Raw genomic sequence first — 18088 nt, forward strand, 5'->3', positions numbered from 1 at the left:
CATAATGGCACCCACCAGGACTGCCCTTTATTACCTCTGGTCTTTGTATTAAATATTGAGCCCCTAGTAGCTAAATTAGACTGAATCTGGATATCACAGGGATGAAAACCAGTACCCGTGATCACAAAATAGCACTATATGCAGATGACATCATTTTGACCGTCACAAACCCCCATGTTACCCTGCCCAACCTATTTTGGGCTATCCAAACATATAGCAAGTTATCCAACTACAAAATAAATGCTGATAGATCCGAAGTCCTGGACCTTAACATGCCCCCCTATCTTATTCAGACTTTCAAGGCAAATTATACCTTTCGATGGCAGTCTCAGAAACTTAAATATTTAGGAATATACCTCACTAAGATCTACCCCCAACTATATGCAGCCAACATCCCTCGCCTTATAGAGTCAATTAAAGCTGACTTATCTCTCTGGAACAAACACCTCATCTCCTGGTTCGGGCGTATAGCCAGTTTAAAGATGAATGTTCTCCCGAGACTACTATATGTCTGGCAGACTCTCCCCATTCATATATTGATAAAGTTAATCTGGGCTGGGCGAAAATCCAGATTTTGCATGTGAATCCTCCACAAGCTCCAAACATCCGGTGGACTGGAAGTCCCTCATTTGTGGAAATACTATCTAGCCACTCATCTCTCTCAATGTGTGGCTTGGCATTTTCTGCCACATCAAAGAGTTAGGACGTATGTTGTAGCAGATATACTGGCTTACTACTTACCATATTCTCTCCGCTGGATGCCCCCAAGCCAGAGACATAAGACAGTAAACCATAGTCCTACAGTAAATTTTTCTCTCTCTATATGGAACATGGCCACAGGTACCCACCAAGTGCGCTCCCACTACACGCTACTCGCTCCACTTTGGAACTCGCCTGCATTCCCACCAGGGCGAAAACACAAACTCTTCCACAACTGGACTCGGCACAACCTACTTTTTTATGGGACCTGGCCCCATGCGCATTTTTTCTTCCTTCACAGTTCTTAGCACTACATTGACACTCCCCAATCAGGCATTCTACCAATACCTCCAGCTCCGACACTACTTTACCTCACTCAAGCTCCCCTCAGCCTCCGAGCAATGTTTGTCACTGGGAGTCCTCTGCTGTGGTTCCCTTACAACCAAGGGCCTTATCTCCACCATATACCAAATTTGATATCAACACAAACAACCCTCCAAAGACCCCCACAAATTGGTGTGGGAGCGAGACGAGGAGTATCTTTTATAGATGATATTGTGTTCCCTCCCGCATACTCTTAGTTTACCCCAATTCTTCAGACCTCTGCTGGCGGACTTCCTGTCAGAGGAGCACCCTGCTGCACATATAGTGGTCCTGCACCAAAATACACCACTACTGGCTAACAGTGCATTCACTCATATTCTCCATCACTGATATTTGCATAACTGCATCCGAATTATATATATTGTTGCCCAGACCCATCCCCAACACCCCTCACCACTTCCAGAAATTGATCCGACACATAATCAATGCGACAACTTGCCTCATACCAAATGGAAAAACATTGCCCCACCTACTATGTCTAGGATTATTCAGAGCGTGTGGGCCACATACCAAATAGAGAGCATAATAGCCACGCTGCACAATACTTCCACCACCTTACAGGCTGTTTGGTCACATGGACCACCCATTATGGAACTGCCCCTCATTTAACCTCAACATATTCCCATTTGCTTAACTCTCCCCACCCACCCTCTCAACATTAGTAAGTCGTTTATGGCTATCATCACTCTACCACTTTCCCACTTTGCCTGAATGTTTGCCAAGGTGCAAAGTAACTAATTTTGTTTGCTTTTCTTTCCTTAATGACTCAGACTCTAAGGAGGGAATTCAAGTCCCCACAGTGAGCCACGGCGATGTCCGGCTGTGCTCATTTCTGGGTACTGTGATTCGCGAACATCGCTGATCTTCTTGAACTCCTTTATGGGGTGTGAGAAAAAAATCAACGTAGATACATTGCAGAGGAGTGCCTTTACTACCATTGCACAAAAATGTATTACATATTTTTCAGTGTTAAAATATTGTAGCTCATCCTGCTGCTGTATACATTATATTGCAATCTTACATTATATTGAATGTATTATGAAAAATGGGATTGCGTAAAATAATAATCAGTCAGTGCATTTGTGTCACAGTAAGACGGTTAGTACTGTACAAATAGATCTTGTTTCCTCTATAATTTGTGAGTAGGCTTTGGGCACTGGCCTGGCTATGTAAGTTAATACTGTACCTAGCAGTTAGAATGATTGCGCTGTGTTCTGAATACATTTATATGTTGAAGTTTGCCTCCTGCAGAATGAAATATTAACAAATTGGTCCAAAGGCAACAGCTTTGCAAACTAGATAAAAGATGTCTTTGCTCTAACCAACCAGCAGGAGCCTTGTTACCAAATTGCCATTTCATTTCCCCACAAAGGATGAAGTCTTATAATGCTACAGCGATCCAAAAAGTATATTTACTGACTGATCAGGTTAGGGTTTATGCAGGGAAGTAGTCCAGCTGGGTCAGGATATGCAGATCTTTCTAATCTACTGACAGAAGCACAGCCATGGAGTCTGCTTGGAAACAAACAGCAAATCTTAGAAATACCATTCAGTATTCAATTTGGTCCAGAATGCTTGTGCACTTGACATGTTAAATGGAAATGATTAACTATTTTGAAGTTTATTTAAACTTTTTCTAAAATAAATTACACAATAATAATTTATTTGTGCACAGAAAACATTATTTTACCTGTGTAATATATTATTTATATATGTAACATAGGCTACCATATTACTGGCTTGGCTCAAATAAATGAAAAATGTCCCACAAACGGCTAGGGAACAGTGCCGACCCCCAAAAAATAAATATGGCAGAAGATCACAATCAGCAATCGATTTTATTTTTTAACAAAGCATCTCAGAGCTGTGCCTACATCCCTGGAAACTAAACATGTGCAATTCTTAATGACTTTACTATTAGACAACTATAGGATATATAATCTGAAAAGTAAGAAAGTATCCACAGACCATTAGCAACTTATATTACAGCTATTTATAAAAGAAGTATCCTCAAAGGGCTAGATTTACTAAGCTGCGGGTTTGAAAAAGTGGGGATGTTGCCTATAGCAACCAATCAGATTCTAGCTGTCATTTTGTAGACAGTACTAAATAAATGAAAGCTAGAATCTGATTGGTTGCTATAGGCAACATCCCCATTGTTTCAAAACCGCAGCTTAGTAAATCTAGCCCAAAGTCTAAGATCGCATTCTAAATTACTTAATTCTAAATTAAAATTTATTTTGAACTCCTCTAGATACCTCAATGAAGTCTCAAATTCTACATTTCTCAGAGTACATGTCAACCAAACAAGAGTCATTTTGTGTGTTGTACAAATATACATGAGGAAACAGCATACCAATTTACTTTGGACAAGCACTGGCTTCTAGCGAATTGATTGGTAGATTTTCATGAATATTGATTTGCTCCACAAAATGGCAGCCGTCGCTGCGTCTAGACAGCAGATGCTCTTTGGAACATGAAACTCACAACAATGCAAATAACTGAAATACTTCAAAACAACCCATAAAAAAGAACGCACACTTTAACAGACATCAACAACGTCCTTTTCTACAAATCCAGTGTACAATCTCTCTTGTGTACATTAGTCCTGCCTTAAACAAAAGGAAATTGTACAATATATATCAGTAATACTTTCTGGCGTATTAAAAATTAAAAGCAAACATACATGAACATGGAAGGATTAGGTAGGGATTATTCATGAAGTTGGCAGTCTATTCAACATTGTACTGTACAGTATCTTCTCTTATTGACAAAAGAAGACCACACAGATGGCTGTTGTGAATATTTAAGTCTTGTAATTGATATATGAAAGAAAATAAAGTTGAAGATGTCAAGGGCAAGGTTTCAACTCTTTAATTATTTATTGAGCTCATTGCTTTAGCCCAGTGTGTAACCCAAGAAAAAGACTGATTTTGAAAATATTTATAAAACCAAATTGATAGTTAAAAACAATCTTAAATAATGTTCTTTGCAACTGTCATTGAAACCTAGGATGAAGGTCAATACAACGTGCATCAGAGGACATCCTAAAATGTTGTCTTAAATGACAAATTAAGATTATGCGTACTAACACTTTTATCTTTCCATATTTGTAATTAATAGATAGGAGTTATTATATTGGTTGTTTTATCATCTTAAATGAATTATCCATATAGACATGAAAGGAACAGTACCCTTCACGGATCAAAGTGACATGGTTAACTGCTGGTCCATATTATTAAGCTATATAAATTAATTTTATTATTTATTTTGCCAATTTTTGAGACCATTCTGAAGGATATAAAACCACAAGTGAAGCACAATGCATTTTATACCCTTCTTCTGTGACATATCTGTACTCTTAGAATTCCATTAGTATTCATGAAATGTACCTTGTTGTTGGCTTACTCATAGGATTCAGCCTGCTGTTTGTCGTCATGGAGTTTAGCCTGTTGCTCGCATTTAGAGCACTCTGCCTGTTAGATGTTTACTATTAGTATCGAGTCTAGGTGAACATTTGTTTGCTTCTTATGGGATGGACTTTAGTATTTGTCTATGGTTTTTGTATATAAGGAATGATTTAAGCAATTTTTGTCATTGTGTTTTATAAATATGCAGCTTTGAAACATAAACAGTGATCTACAGTTCACTGGGTATTTAAGAACTAGGGGTCTGATTCATTAAGGATCTTAACTGAAGAAACTTCTTATTTCAGTCTCCTGGACAAAACCATGTTACAATGCAAGGGGTGCAAATTAGTATTCTGTTTTGCACATAAGTTAAATACTGACTGTTTTTTCATGTAGCACACATATATCAACTTTAAATTTCAGTGTACAAATAAGCTATCAAGTATTTGTGTGCTACATGAAAAAACAGTCAGTATTTAACTTATGTGCTAAACAGAATACTAATTTGCACCCCTTGCATTGTAACATGGTTTTGTCCAGGAGACTGAAATAAGAAGTTTCTTCAGTTAAGATCCTTAATGAATCAGGCCCTAGGAATCTATCCTATGATAGGAGGGATGTTAGTTTATAATCTTTGACATTTAAATGACGTAGTACTTTCTTTATTTAATTGATGTAAATGATTTACTTAATAGATGTGATTGATTGGTTTTATGTGATTTGGTGAATAATTAACACCACGAGATTCTAGGATACAGGAGCATACCATTTATTCTGCTTCACTTGTGTTCTGTATGCCCTTGAAAAGGGTCTCAAAGAAGATTGAAACATCAGAATAAGAATGATTTATTTTCAATGTTATGCTGTAGCCTGCTAATTGTTAAATTTGCATTTCACTATTCCCATTGTGAGGATTTGAGGAAGCAACTGCCCCCACATTTTGACTCGGTGGTGAGTGGTGATATATATATATATATATATATATATATATATATATATATGTGTGTGTACGTGCATAGTTATATATATGTTCCTTTTTTTAAATACTGAAAGATTACAATCTCATAGACCTTATAACTGTCTTATTGATCTGTTTCCTTATGTCATGCCCCCTAGAAGAAAGGTATATGCTTTGTCTGAGTCTGAGAGCAAAGCAATGCTGACAAATGTACAGGATGTTCTTGATCGTGGGTTTATTTGCCCTTCCACTTCTCCTGAGCATGGTTTTTCTTAGTTTGCAGAAATGATTGAGACTCTATTTATGTATTGATGACAAGGTTTGGATTCAATTCCAACTTAGAATTCAATTCAATATTCAATTTGGTCCAGAATGCTTGTGCACTTGACATGTTAAATAGAAATGATTAACTATTTTTAAGTTTATTTTAACTTTTTCTAAAATAAATTACACATTAGCAATTTATTGTGCACAGAAAATACTTTTTTATCTGTGTAATATATTATTTATATATGTAACATAGGCTACCATATTACTGACTTGACCCAGATCATGAAAAATGTCTCACAAACTGCTACGGAACAGTGCCAACCAAAAAATAATTATGGCAGAAGATCAGAATCAGCAATCGATTTTATTTTTTAGCAAAGCATCTCAGAGCTGAGCCTATATCCCTGGAAACTAAATATTTGCAATTCTTAATAACATTACTATTTGACAGCTATAGGATATATAATCTGAAAGTAAGAACCATTAGCCAAAAATATATACCTGGCTCCTTATAATTGATCTATTTAATCAAGTATGGGGAACTAAAATCTTACCTAAGCTAGATTTAAGAGGACTATACTTTACACGACTCAGACAAGGCAAATGATATTTAACATCAGAGATGGGCATTTGTAATGTCATATGGCCTTTGTGATGCCATATGGCCTTTGTGATTCTCTTGTCATTTTTCAGGATTTTGTTAATTACATTTTGAGACAATTTATATGGCATTTCAGTTACTTTTCTTGATTATATATTGATATTTTGTTCTTTCTTGGAGGAACATCGAATTGTGTCTGTTTTGTCTTGCCCAAGCTCTGTGAGAAACTTATAAGTATGTTAAACTTGAGAAACATTACTGAAACTGGTGCAGTTCTGTTTCTTGGATATATTTATACCAGTCCAGGGCTACATGTGGACTCAAGAAAGGTCCAAGCTGAATTAGACTGTGCTCTATTCACAAACTTATAATCAATTCAAATGGTTTTGAGTTTCACCAATTACCATTTACTATACATTAAGAATTATTCTTCATTAGTTGAACCCATTACTGATTTGAGAAAATGAGCACTGATCTAGTGAATTAGTTTTCAGAAGCAGATTTTGGCCTTCAATAAACTTAAATAATTGATTATCTCAGCCCCTAGGCTTGTCATTCTGGTACTCTGCAACCTGTGGATGTGATGCCTCTGAAGTTAGTGCTGGTGATATTCTTTCTGCAATAGTTTGGGGGATTAGTTTAGAAGAGATATTAGGGCATAATAAGGCTCTGTGGAACGAAAAACTTCTTTCTTTGCTCTGTTTGGTCAGCTTCAACCTTTGCTATCTCCAAAGAACCATGGACTTCTCATGGATTTTATCACCAACATAGAATCTGAGTATGGCAATGTATGTCTACATGGATTATTATTATTATTATCGCAGATTTGTAAAGGTGCCATAGTGCTCCGCAGAGCCGTACAGTAGGGAAAATAGGACATACATAAACAAGGACATACAAAGCAGACAAAATAAACGCAGATATAAAAATAAAGGGTATGTAGGGCTCTGCTCATTTGAGAGATTAAATTCTAAGTGGAAGAGACCACAGCTGAAACAGAAGGAGTGAGTGTAGTTTAGAGTGGAGATTGGGACAGCTGTGAGGGTGTATTAGTGGGAATAGTATGATCAGGGATAAGGTAAGCTCTAAAAAGGAGATGGAAAGCGTCTAAAGGTTTGAAGGCTGTGGAGACAGGATTGGGTGTGGTAGGAAAGTCAATAAGTGGGGAGCAGCAACGGAGAAGTCTTGTAGGCGAGAGTGAGAGGTGGTTACCAGAGACGAGACAAGGTGTAGAGCAAAAATAGATCTAAAAGGGCGAGAGGGAGAGTATTTTGATATGAGATTTGAGATGTATGAAGACATGGTGTTGTTGAGGGCTTTGCAGGTAAAGGTGAGTAATTTAATTGGATTTTGGAGGACACAGGGAGCCAGTGTAGTGATTTGCAAAGTGGTTCAGTAGATGTGGAGAGAGGAAGTTCAGTCTTGCAGCAGCATTTAGGATGGGTTGAAGTGTGGATATATGGGTGTTGGGAATGCCAGATAGTAGGAGGTTGCAGTAGTGAAGATGGGACATGATGAGAGAATAGATAAGAGTTTTGGTGGCATGTTAAGTAAGAAAGGAGCGTATTCTGTCAATGTTTTAAGGTGGAATCAACAGAACTGGAGAGAGTTTGGATGTGAAAAATAAAGCAGATGGCAGAATTATGTGTTACTCTAAGGCAGTGGGCTTGGGAGACTGAGGAAATTGTGGTGTTATTAACAGTGAGGGAGATTTGAGGGTAGGTGGTGATTCTGGCAAGAGGGAAGATAATGAGCTCTGCTTTGGATATGTTGATGTTGGATATGTTGAGCTTTAGGTAGTGTTGGGACAGCCATGTGGAGATAGCTGAAAGACAGTTGGTTACACAAGAGAGTACAGAAGGGGAGAGGTCAGGGGAAGAGATATAGATTTGGCTGTCATCAGCGTAGAGGTGGTACTGGAGGATGAATGAGCGAATTATTGCCCCAATAGAAGAGATGTACATACAATTAAAAAAGTAAAAGGCCAAGAACAGAGCCTTGTGGGACCCCAAAAGATTGTGGGAGTGGAGGTGAGGATGTGTTAGAGGTAGATTCACTAAAGGAGCTGTTCGATAGGTAGGAACTGAACCAAGAAAGAACTGTGTCACAAAGGCCAATGGAGTGAAGGGTGTGTAGGAGAAGAGAGTGATCAACAGCATCAAAAGCAGCAGAGACATCCAGGAGAATGAGTATGGAGAAATGACCCTTAGACTTTGCAGCAAGTAGATCATCAATCACTTTTGTGAGAGCAGTTTCAGTGGAATGTTGTAGACGGAAGCTTGATTGCAGAGAATGGAGTGAGAGGAGAGAAAGTGAAACAGGCCTTTGTACACTAATCGCTCAAGTAGTTTGGAGGCAAAGGGGAGGAGAGAAATAGGGCGGTAGTTGGAAAGAGAGGCTGGATTGAGAGATGGTTTCTTTAGAATTGGTGAGATGAGCGCATGTTTAAAAGAGGTTGGAAATGTGCCAGATGAGTGAGACAGGTTGAAGAGGTGAGATAGAGGTGAGCATGCAGTGGAGTAGAGGGAGCGGAGAAGTTGGGAGGGAATAGGGTAGAGGGGACAGGTTGTAGGGTGAGATAATGAGATGAGTGTAGAGACTTCATCTTCAGTTACCGGAGCGAATGAAGAGTGGGTTGGGGAGTGTAGGTGAAGGTGGGTACAGTGGGTGGAGTTTGTGGAGTGTGTGGAATGTGTGAAATTTGGCATGAGGAAATATCTTGTCGCATCGTGTCATCATTGGAGACCATTCTGCAAATTTTTGGGAATTGAATTGTCTTTGTCTTCTTCTTACCATCCTAAAAGCAGCGGCCAGATAAAAATAACTAATCAACTTTTTTTTAAATTTATTACATATTTGCGCTTATTTAGCCAAATACATATATATATAGCATGAGCAGAATTCACTCATTAAATTTCACCCCATTGCTCTAATGGAACTATTGCATCTTTTTGTATTTATTATAAAAATGGTCTTTATTTTATTGTCTCTCTTCTGAAGCACTGGAGGACAGTTCCATTGTTAAGCCCCTGTCAGAAATCTGGAAAGAGTTCCAAGATAATTTAAAACTGACATTTAAAATAGATAGCAAAGTTTGTTTATTCAACAAAAACATTTGACATTGCCTCCTCTCGGTTAAGGTATGTCCTAAATTCATTGTCCTAAATTCATTGCACTTTACAGTTTTACTTAAGTAATAGCACCAACACTCAGAACCCGCAACACTTTTAAATCTCTATTGTAAAGTCTGCAAGCATTCCTTCTTGTTCAGCTTCACAACCTATTGTGGTGAATAGTCAACTTGAGTATGAGATGGGAAAGATTTTAAGCCCAAGAAAGTTTGTAACAATCTACAGTACCTCATCCATTAGAGATAATATGGCCCTGAAGAGAGATCTTGGGTGTCCACTAAACATATACATGTGGAATGCTTAAAATAAATTTCCATTTACAAGTTCCCAAAGAGCTTAAAGATAAGTCTTTGCCTCATTCCTGGTGCATGGGGGGAGTTATTTAAATAATGTCTGTATCTATCCATAGTCTTTTTAGATTAAACCCATAGTGTCTGTTTTAATCTGGATTTTGCCTGCTGGTTTTGTTCCACTTTGTCTGATTGTTGCATGTCCCGGCCTACCTGACATCTCTTGTCCTTTATTGGTTGTGGTGGTATTGGCTGAAAGAGCTCTGATCCTATCCTGCACTCAACTCTGGATAGTGGAGTTCTATGAGTGCTGTGTGTCAACACTACTGCTGGCTGACAAGGTTACACTGTCCCACAGTGGGTTAATACATGGAGTGGTGCCATTGCTTTACTTTGCTATGCTTATTGTCCTGCAATGAACTTTGGTGTTCAGTGGAAATGTGAAAACTAAGCTCTATCAGCCAATAATACTGTTGGCTGACAGATGCTCTGTGGATACTTTGTTCAATTGTGGGTAAATCCTTGGACAGTGCGCCATTGTTTAAAACAAGTAGCGACTCTCAATAAAGACCTAACGCAAGACCACACTTCGTACATAGGTACTGTTCTGCTTGCTTGAAGGCTCTTTTCAAATTCATGCAAGCAGGATTTTATTAACAGTTTACATAAAAAGGGGATACATTCACCTAATAAAGCTAGTGATGAGCTGGAAGGCAAGTAAATATTGACGCTCCCATTGATATTGCCAGGTTAGGCAATCACTTCAATACAGATAAAATATATGATATTTAGTATAATACTACTTCAATAGCCTGTGTTTGCATAGGTTTCCTCCCACACTCCAAAAACATACTAGTAGATTAGATGGCTGCCTTCAAAAATTTACCCTAGCGCATGTGTGTGTGTGTATGTTAGGGAATTTAGACTGTAAGCTCCAATGGGGCAGGTACTGATGTGAGAGAGTTCTTTGTACAGAGCAGCGGAATTAGTGCCACTATATAAGTAGCTGATGATGATGATGATGATGATGATGAATAGCCCATATTACTAAAAATGTTTGGAGAACAATTTTGATTACTTAGGTGAAGCTCAGAGATAAAATCTGATTCACTGTAAAGAGTGATAGCACATGAATCTGTGTAATTTAATTATCTCCTGTATGTTTAAATTACTATAAGTTAGATGCTGCATCACATTGGTAATTTTCATATTATCTATAGAGCATAAGTGACTTTGATATCCCATAGAGGCTTTAGCTGCCAGCCTGCATTCCATGTGACATGTGCAGTTCCAGAAACATTTCAAGTCAATTTTAAAAGGGCTTCCTGCAACTAACTAATATTTCTCTGAAAAACAAAGGCCCTCTGGGACAGATGCCTTGGATAATTCTCAGATCCAGTTACAGAACTTTTTCTATTGTCTAAACTTGGAACAAACATATTTAATCCTGAGTGACACTATAAAAAGACAATCAGTATGGATTTAGCTGGCTTGATAGTTGGCACTGAGGGATCTGAAGCAGCACCAGCAGCATGGTAAGACTTGCTGAGAAAATATTAGCAGTATTTCATTCAATTCTTCTCTTTCGATTTTTATTTTAGTAGATATTTTGCAACTAACTTTTTTAGGTGTATTAGGTATAATGTTTAAATTATATTATTCTTTATATTATTCATATCGATGACATATTGAAAACTACGTGCATAATGGAAGAAAAGTGATATTTTCTTTGCTACAACAACAGCATAGGGCTTAGTAGTGGTTTCTAATAGTGGTATTTGGGGCCCTAAGTGTCCCAGACCTTCCATATAGAAATCAGTTTGGCAAGAACACCCTGTACAATAATTAAAGAAAGATTGGTGTTAGGACTTGCTATATATTTCCATGTACTTGGGAACATGCTATTTCTCTTTATTGGAAAATACTTGGAGCATGTTATATGTATTACAACACATGAGGTGGTGGGGTTGGAGTTCAGATGGTACAGTAAAAAGGGATCCCCATAAAGACTGCAAGAGTTGTTCACCTGACCCTTTGAGGCAAGTCACAGCGTAATTAACAAGTGTCCCTAATTTTCAGTGGCAGTCCCAGGTTTTATATATTTGACCCTGGAAATGTCCCAATTTTGCAATACTGAATAAATACAGAATAAAAATCCTCTTCAATGTTGATTATGGACCATACCATCTATTTTATTATCTGAGCTTTATGAGTCATTATTGAAGCAAAATATAAATTAAAAAAAAGTTGGAATTCAATCCAATAAATTTGATAGGGATTGTAGTGCTCCAAATTCCACAGAGAAATTGTTGAGTGTCACATGCTCATATTTATTTTATTATTTATTAACAGTTATTTGTTTAGTGACTACATATTATGCAGTGATTTATAGAGAATATCAGTCACATGGGTCCCTGCCTAAGTGGAGCTTACAATCTATATTCCCTACCTCAGAGACACAAACATTAGAGCTCATTGTCACTAGAGAAGACAATGAACCTACTAGTATGTCTTTGGAGCCTGGGAGGGAACTGGAACACCTGGAGAAAACCAGAATACCCACAGTAAACCCATGCAAAGATAGAACATAAAAACTCCACACAGATAGAGCCCTGGTTAAAATCAAACCCATGACCTCAGCTCTGTGAGGCAGCAGTGGTAACCACTGAGCCATGTGCTGCCAGGCTCAGCAGCAAAGTATCATTGGAAACTATTTTACAATGTAAGAAACTATGGCAACCATAATTCTAGATAGAGCATAGACATGTTCTGCCCTATTGTTTCCAGGTATGTTCAGGTCTACTGCTTTACCTCAAATGGTCATGTGAATGGCCATTGCAATCCACATAGGGATAAATATTCCCTTTTTAAATCACTGTTAGGGATGCATTCTGCTTTGATCTGAAGATAGCTCAGAAAGAGGAGCAATGTGGCCTGTATGACTCTGTGCATGTATCCTTAATCCGTCACTGATTAGACAGGCTCACACTGGTGCATTTGGCTGAATCATTCTCAGCTCCATAACAGTACACTCATATCGATATAGAAATGGTGCTAATGACTGATACAAATACAAAAACACCGTTCATGGAACGGTGTTCACTCGGGGTTGATTGAAAATCTCATTTGTATGTGCTTGAATGCTTCCAACATGTGCATAATCTCAGACCAACAAATTTGTATCATAAAATTCCTTGTATGTCCTCATAGTGGTATATATGAAAGATAAACAAAGAGGACAATCATTGTGTAATCCTGTTAAAAAATATATACTCTATTTTCCTTGTGGGTTTAGCATGCAACAGCATCGTATCCCAAGTGAAGGATCCAAAGAAAAACCCCCCCTTAGGTGTATGCACTTACAAAATAATAACTTCTTACATATAATAATCAAGAGGTAGTGAATTATACTAGCATGAGGTAGCGGAGGATTAATCTTAAGACATAACAACAAGGTCATACCAGGCAGACAGACAAGAGATATAAGGAGAAGAGAACTCTGCCTGTGATTATATACTAGAGAGATATAGGGCAAAGAGAGACAGTAAGTGAAAATGGGGCAAGATTGAATGTGATGAATAGATGGAGCAGATGGTTCAGGGGGTAAGGTAGGCAAGCATGTTGAAGTGAATTTTTAGGGATAGTATAAAGGATTGAGAATCTGGGTGACAGTCTGGTAGGACGAGGCAAAGAGTTTCATAGGTTAGGAGAAATTGGTTAGGTATTGTTAATGGTGTTTGAAGCATATAGGTGTAGGATCAGCATACAATGAGGTATCCTTCATGCTGGGGTGCAGGCTTAAATGTTTTGAGAAAAGTTTGAACCAATACCTCCTATTTTCATTTTGTTAGATACACACAGAGTCAGTGTTAAAGACAAGCGCCGACAACAACTGTCTTTTGGATCTAAATGGTGTTATCCGGTGTTATGTATATCTGACACCTTGGGAATCAATTAGCAGTACTGACAGATAAATAAATAAATAGATACATAAATTAGATAATGTTATTCTCTAGTCACATTCAATGTTTTTGATAGTGGATTCCAACTCATGATAATAAGCAAAACAGTTCTTTCTGCAATACATGATATATGAATGTTTGCACTTTGTTACCACTGATCTGTCCTTCCCAATGTAATTCTTGGCGTTTCACAAGTGCAGTAAGCACAATATAATTTTTTGCAACTGCCCTAAAATGTTACCTATAATTATGAGTAATGACTTAATCAAATAATCTTTCTCTGAGATGGTGCTTAGTGAGATTGTTTTTATGTATCAGAAATACAGCAAATAATATGAGCTGCATTCAATTCAGTTATGTGTTAACAGGTTTTATTGAGCCCTGCAGCTCTAGCCTGATATACAGAGCAAATACTTGTGTAATACCCCACAATACAACCTGTTGATACATATTTTAAAAAACAAATAAAGCAAATTACAATGTAGTCCCATGTCCAATGTTGGTCCCATATTTTGATCCCTGGCAACAACTAATTCACTTGGAACACCATGTATCCTGTTGCTTCTGTTTTCCTATGTGTCTCTATTTGCTGTAACATGGGCACAGTATTAAAGAAGTTTTTAGTATGCACTTAGAAAAATTGTTGGGAAAAGAGGAACAGACCATTATATTCCATCGGTCATATAGAATGGTATGCAATTATATAGTAATTCATAGTCCATCGCTGCCTGTGGTTTGCTGGGATGAGTGTACAGTATTTGCTTAATGAGACAGACAATTCTGCTCCAGTACGCTGATTAAACATCAGCTAGTTTTATTTTTAATTGTACTGTTAATTACTATCATTTTAACGAGTAGAGAAGCAGGGCTATTCAAACTAACTGCTGCTCATTTATAAATAATATCTGTTGACATTTACTTTGCAATTGTTTATTTTGCTATGTTAAATTTTGCCATGGATATTTGAAGAAACAAATCATTGTTTATATCATAGAAAACAAGTTGAACTAATATGGAAAAGCTTTTTGTAACATTCATAAATAATGTATGTAAACATTTCTATAAAGTGACTGAATTTGAGATGTACATTTGCTGTGCAGCTGAGTAGTATTGTCTATAACCGGATATTTCAAACTCAAAGGTTACCCATACAACATACCTCCTAACTGTCCCTACTTCAGTCCTGATTCACAGACCGTGAAAGGGACGGGCTTTATGGAAATGTCAGTGAAGACATATATTGTTGAGCAGACTGGGACAGGGTTTGGGGGTATTATTTGCATGAATCTGGGGCTGGGCTTGCTTTGTCCCAATAAGTGAAGTTGCACAAATGCCACTCACACTATGGGTCATTTATGAAAACCACAGCGCAAATGATCATTTGTGACCTCACATGCACATTGTTGTGCAACTGCACTTAGTTTTATGGGAAATACGTGGCAGCAACTCTGGAGATACAAAAATGTGGACCAACTACTGGTCAGAGTTGGGTGGATCCCTGAGGTTCCTTGAGTCCTTCTATTTCTGCAGTGCATAATTCTTTAAATGATAAAAAGTGTGGACAGGGCTTATTTACAGGGAGGTTACTTACTATTCGAAAGGGAGAACCTTCCTTTTCTTTCTGAAAAGAAACTTAGAATTGAGTCTATTACTAGAATTTTAATGGGATATATTTAATTTTTTCCAGTTACATTTTTGCAGTAAAACACATTTATTGATGTACTTTGACTAATGTAATAACTAAAATGAGCAATGTAAAAAAAATAAAAGTGGTCAACTGAATTGATAAGTGTTTGGGCATCTACATTGTCGGCCTGCAGTGTCCTTCAAAAGCTTAAATATGCTATAATGTGGCTAAATTGTACTGATTATTATAATCCAGACATATGATGGGAATCCAAGACACACAGAACCTTGTTAACTGAAAGAATAAGCAGCTGAAAGTCAAGTAGCTGTAACGTTTGCAGTATATTAAGGTGCAGCAGTCAGCATTGGAATATCCAAAAAGGTATTAATAGTTAAGACTAGTATATGAATACATGTCTTTAAAGAGGGACAGATGTAGCTAAAAATGAGATACCAGAGATACCCATTTAAGACAGGAAGATGGGTATGTATAAAAATGAGCCCTCCATCCTATCTCAAACACAATGGGCTTGAATAATTAGGGAAAGGAAAGAAAAAATGGAGTACATTCTCTCCAGGACAAACCATGTTACAAAGCAAGGGGAGCAAATTAGTTGATTTGCACATAAGTTAAATACTGGATGTTTTCATGTAGCACACACAGGGGCTGGCTGGGCTGGGGGCATCTGCCCCCTGGGCCAGTCCCATATTGGACTACTTTGGGATGGGTCATTGGGCCACCTGCATTTTCTTCCTTTAAAATAGGCTGCTGAGTCGAGTCTTGCCCCCTCACCCCCAGTTAAAATTGCCAGCCTTCCCCTGAGCACACAAATATTTTAAAGCTTTATTTTTACACTGAAATGTAAAGTTAATCTAGGAGATGCCCTACCCCAACTATAAATTTGTCTTTAAATTTACCTCCCCCTCTAATGCAACATGGTTTTGCCAAGGTGCAAAGTTACTCCTTTTTTTGCTTTACTTATCTTAATGACTCAGGCCCAATAGCTTTAGTTCTGATAGGCTTTACATAGTACTACCCATTTCATTAAAGTAAAATACTGATTGGTTTATTTTCATTTGTGGCTCAATTTAATCATGGAGACTCATGACTCAAATTGTTTTGAGGATTGAAAACGGGCAGCACTACTCCGCACAGCACGGAACACCCAATGAAATGTGCTCTTTCCATCCCTTTATCTCATTTCAATGATGTTCCTCCTCAAAAATAAATCTCATTCCTGCTCTCCAAAATCATGCGCACAGATACGCTGATTGCGTACTGTTCAAGGTGCGCTCCCCCTATTCCCAACTCCTCAACCTGTGTAAATGTCTCCACCGATGCCACCAACGTGTTACGAAACACTGTGCCCTTTGGTGGAAATATAAGTGCAAATTTAAACACAAATAGGTGCATCATGGGACTAAGGGGTATATTTACTAAACTGCGGGACTGAAAAAGTGGAGATGTTGTCTATAGCAACCAATCAGATTTTAGCTGTCATTTTGTAGAATGTACTAAATAAATGATAACTAGAATCTTATTGGTTGCTTTAGGCAACATTTCCACTTTCTCAAACCCGCAGTTCAGTAAATATACCCATAAAGCTGACTTTGCGCTGTACATAGAAAATGACCTCCTCTTTTCTGTCTATTTATGTATATCTTCCTATCTGTCTACTATTGTCAACGGAGATATAGATCAAATTAGGGAGTAGGGTTCAGATTTTACCTATTTATTGACTTTGATCCAAGGGTCAGAATTGATAAGGTGATTTCATTTGACATTTTTATACAATTTTTTTAACAACTTTTCAGATGGATGAAAATGGATAAAATGCTGAAAGAATAAAATAAGTGTATTTGTATTAGTGAATGTGAGAAAGCTGATAATTGTTTTTTTAATCCTCTAGAAATATTCAAGTAGTAATTATGTCAAATGAACTCTGCTGGGAATTTGTTCTTTCTGATGTCTGAAGGGATTCTTCAATATTACAGGAACGTTGAAGGCATGGTAACATTTCTAATGCTTGGTAAATCTACTTTCAAAGGATTAGTCCACACAAAAGTGGCAGAGTGAAAATAATTACACGTTTAGCTCAAGCTGCTGAATACTGAGAAACAGTAATGACGTGTACAGGAGAGACCACACAAATGTACTGAGCGGAGGCTGTGTTGTTTTAACTAGAGCACTGGAATGCAACTGAGGGTGACATAAAAGTATTTCTCTATTTTTATATTCCAGTGAGTCCAGGGAGGGTTTATTGAGCTTGGCGACACTTTGGAGTGAGCTATGTATGCAGGAGGATTTTGGGGGCAATGATTCATGCGTCTGAAAATAGATGCTCTTCTGATAAACTGTCTGGAATGTACCACCTGAGCTAAGAAATCAACGTGTCCCTGTAAAAATACAAGGCGTTACAGACGAAAAGTTCATAGCAGTTAAAAAGAATTTTCGATGAGGATCTTGATTTTTACATTGAAATGTGAGCATAGCCCTTCGTTCTAAGATGTTAGAGCATTTGTTGGCTATTTGTCACAAGGAGTAAGGACAAGTTTTAGTCAACAGTTAAAGTTCACGATTTTTTCTGACCAGCAGGGCTTCCATCATAAATTGTGGGGCCAGTACAAATAAAACAGGCAGGGCCCCCCCCCTCCTCGACGCTGCACAACCTCCTCCCCCCCCCCCCCACACACCTCTGCTAATAATATTCCCAAATATATATTTATCTAAATAAACTAACTTTTCATTGCAGATTA

The 18088-nt window shown here is 37.7% G+C and overlaps 1 protein-coding gene across 1 annotated transcript in view; it reads left to right on the forward strand.

Annotated features, from left to right (window-relative positions):
• Window positions 1-11220: 11220 nt before the first annotated feature.
• Window positions 11221-18088, forward strand: part of MYL10 (myosin light chain 10) — a 39534-nt gene continuing 32666 nt past the window's right edge. The window contains exon 1 of the mRNA XM_075197827.1: window positions 11221-11278. Within this exon, the coding sequence (XP_075053928.1) occupies window positions 11276-11278 (3 nt within the window). The 5' untranslated portion in view covers window positions 11221-11275. The remainder of the gene's footprint in view (window positions 11279-18088) is intronic.

The sequence above is a fragment of the Mixophyes fleayi genome, chromosome 2, assembly GCF_038048845.1.
Source record: "Mixophyes fleayi isolate aMixFle1 chromosome 2, aMixFle1.hap1, whole genome shotgun sequence".
NCBI classification, from domain to species: domain Eukaryota; kingdom Metazoa; phylum Chordata; class Amphibia; order Anura; family Limnodynastidae; genus Mixophyes; species Mixophyes fleayi.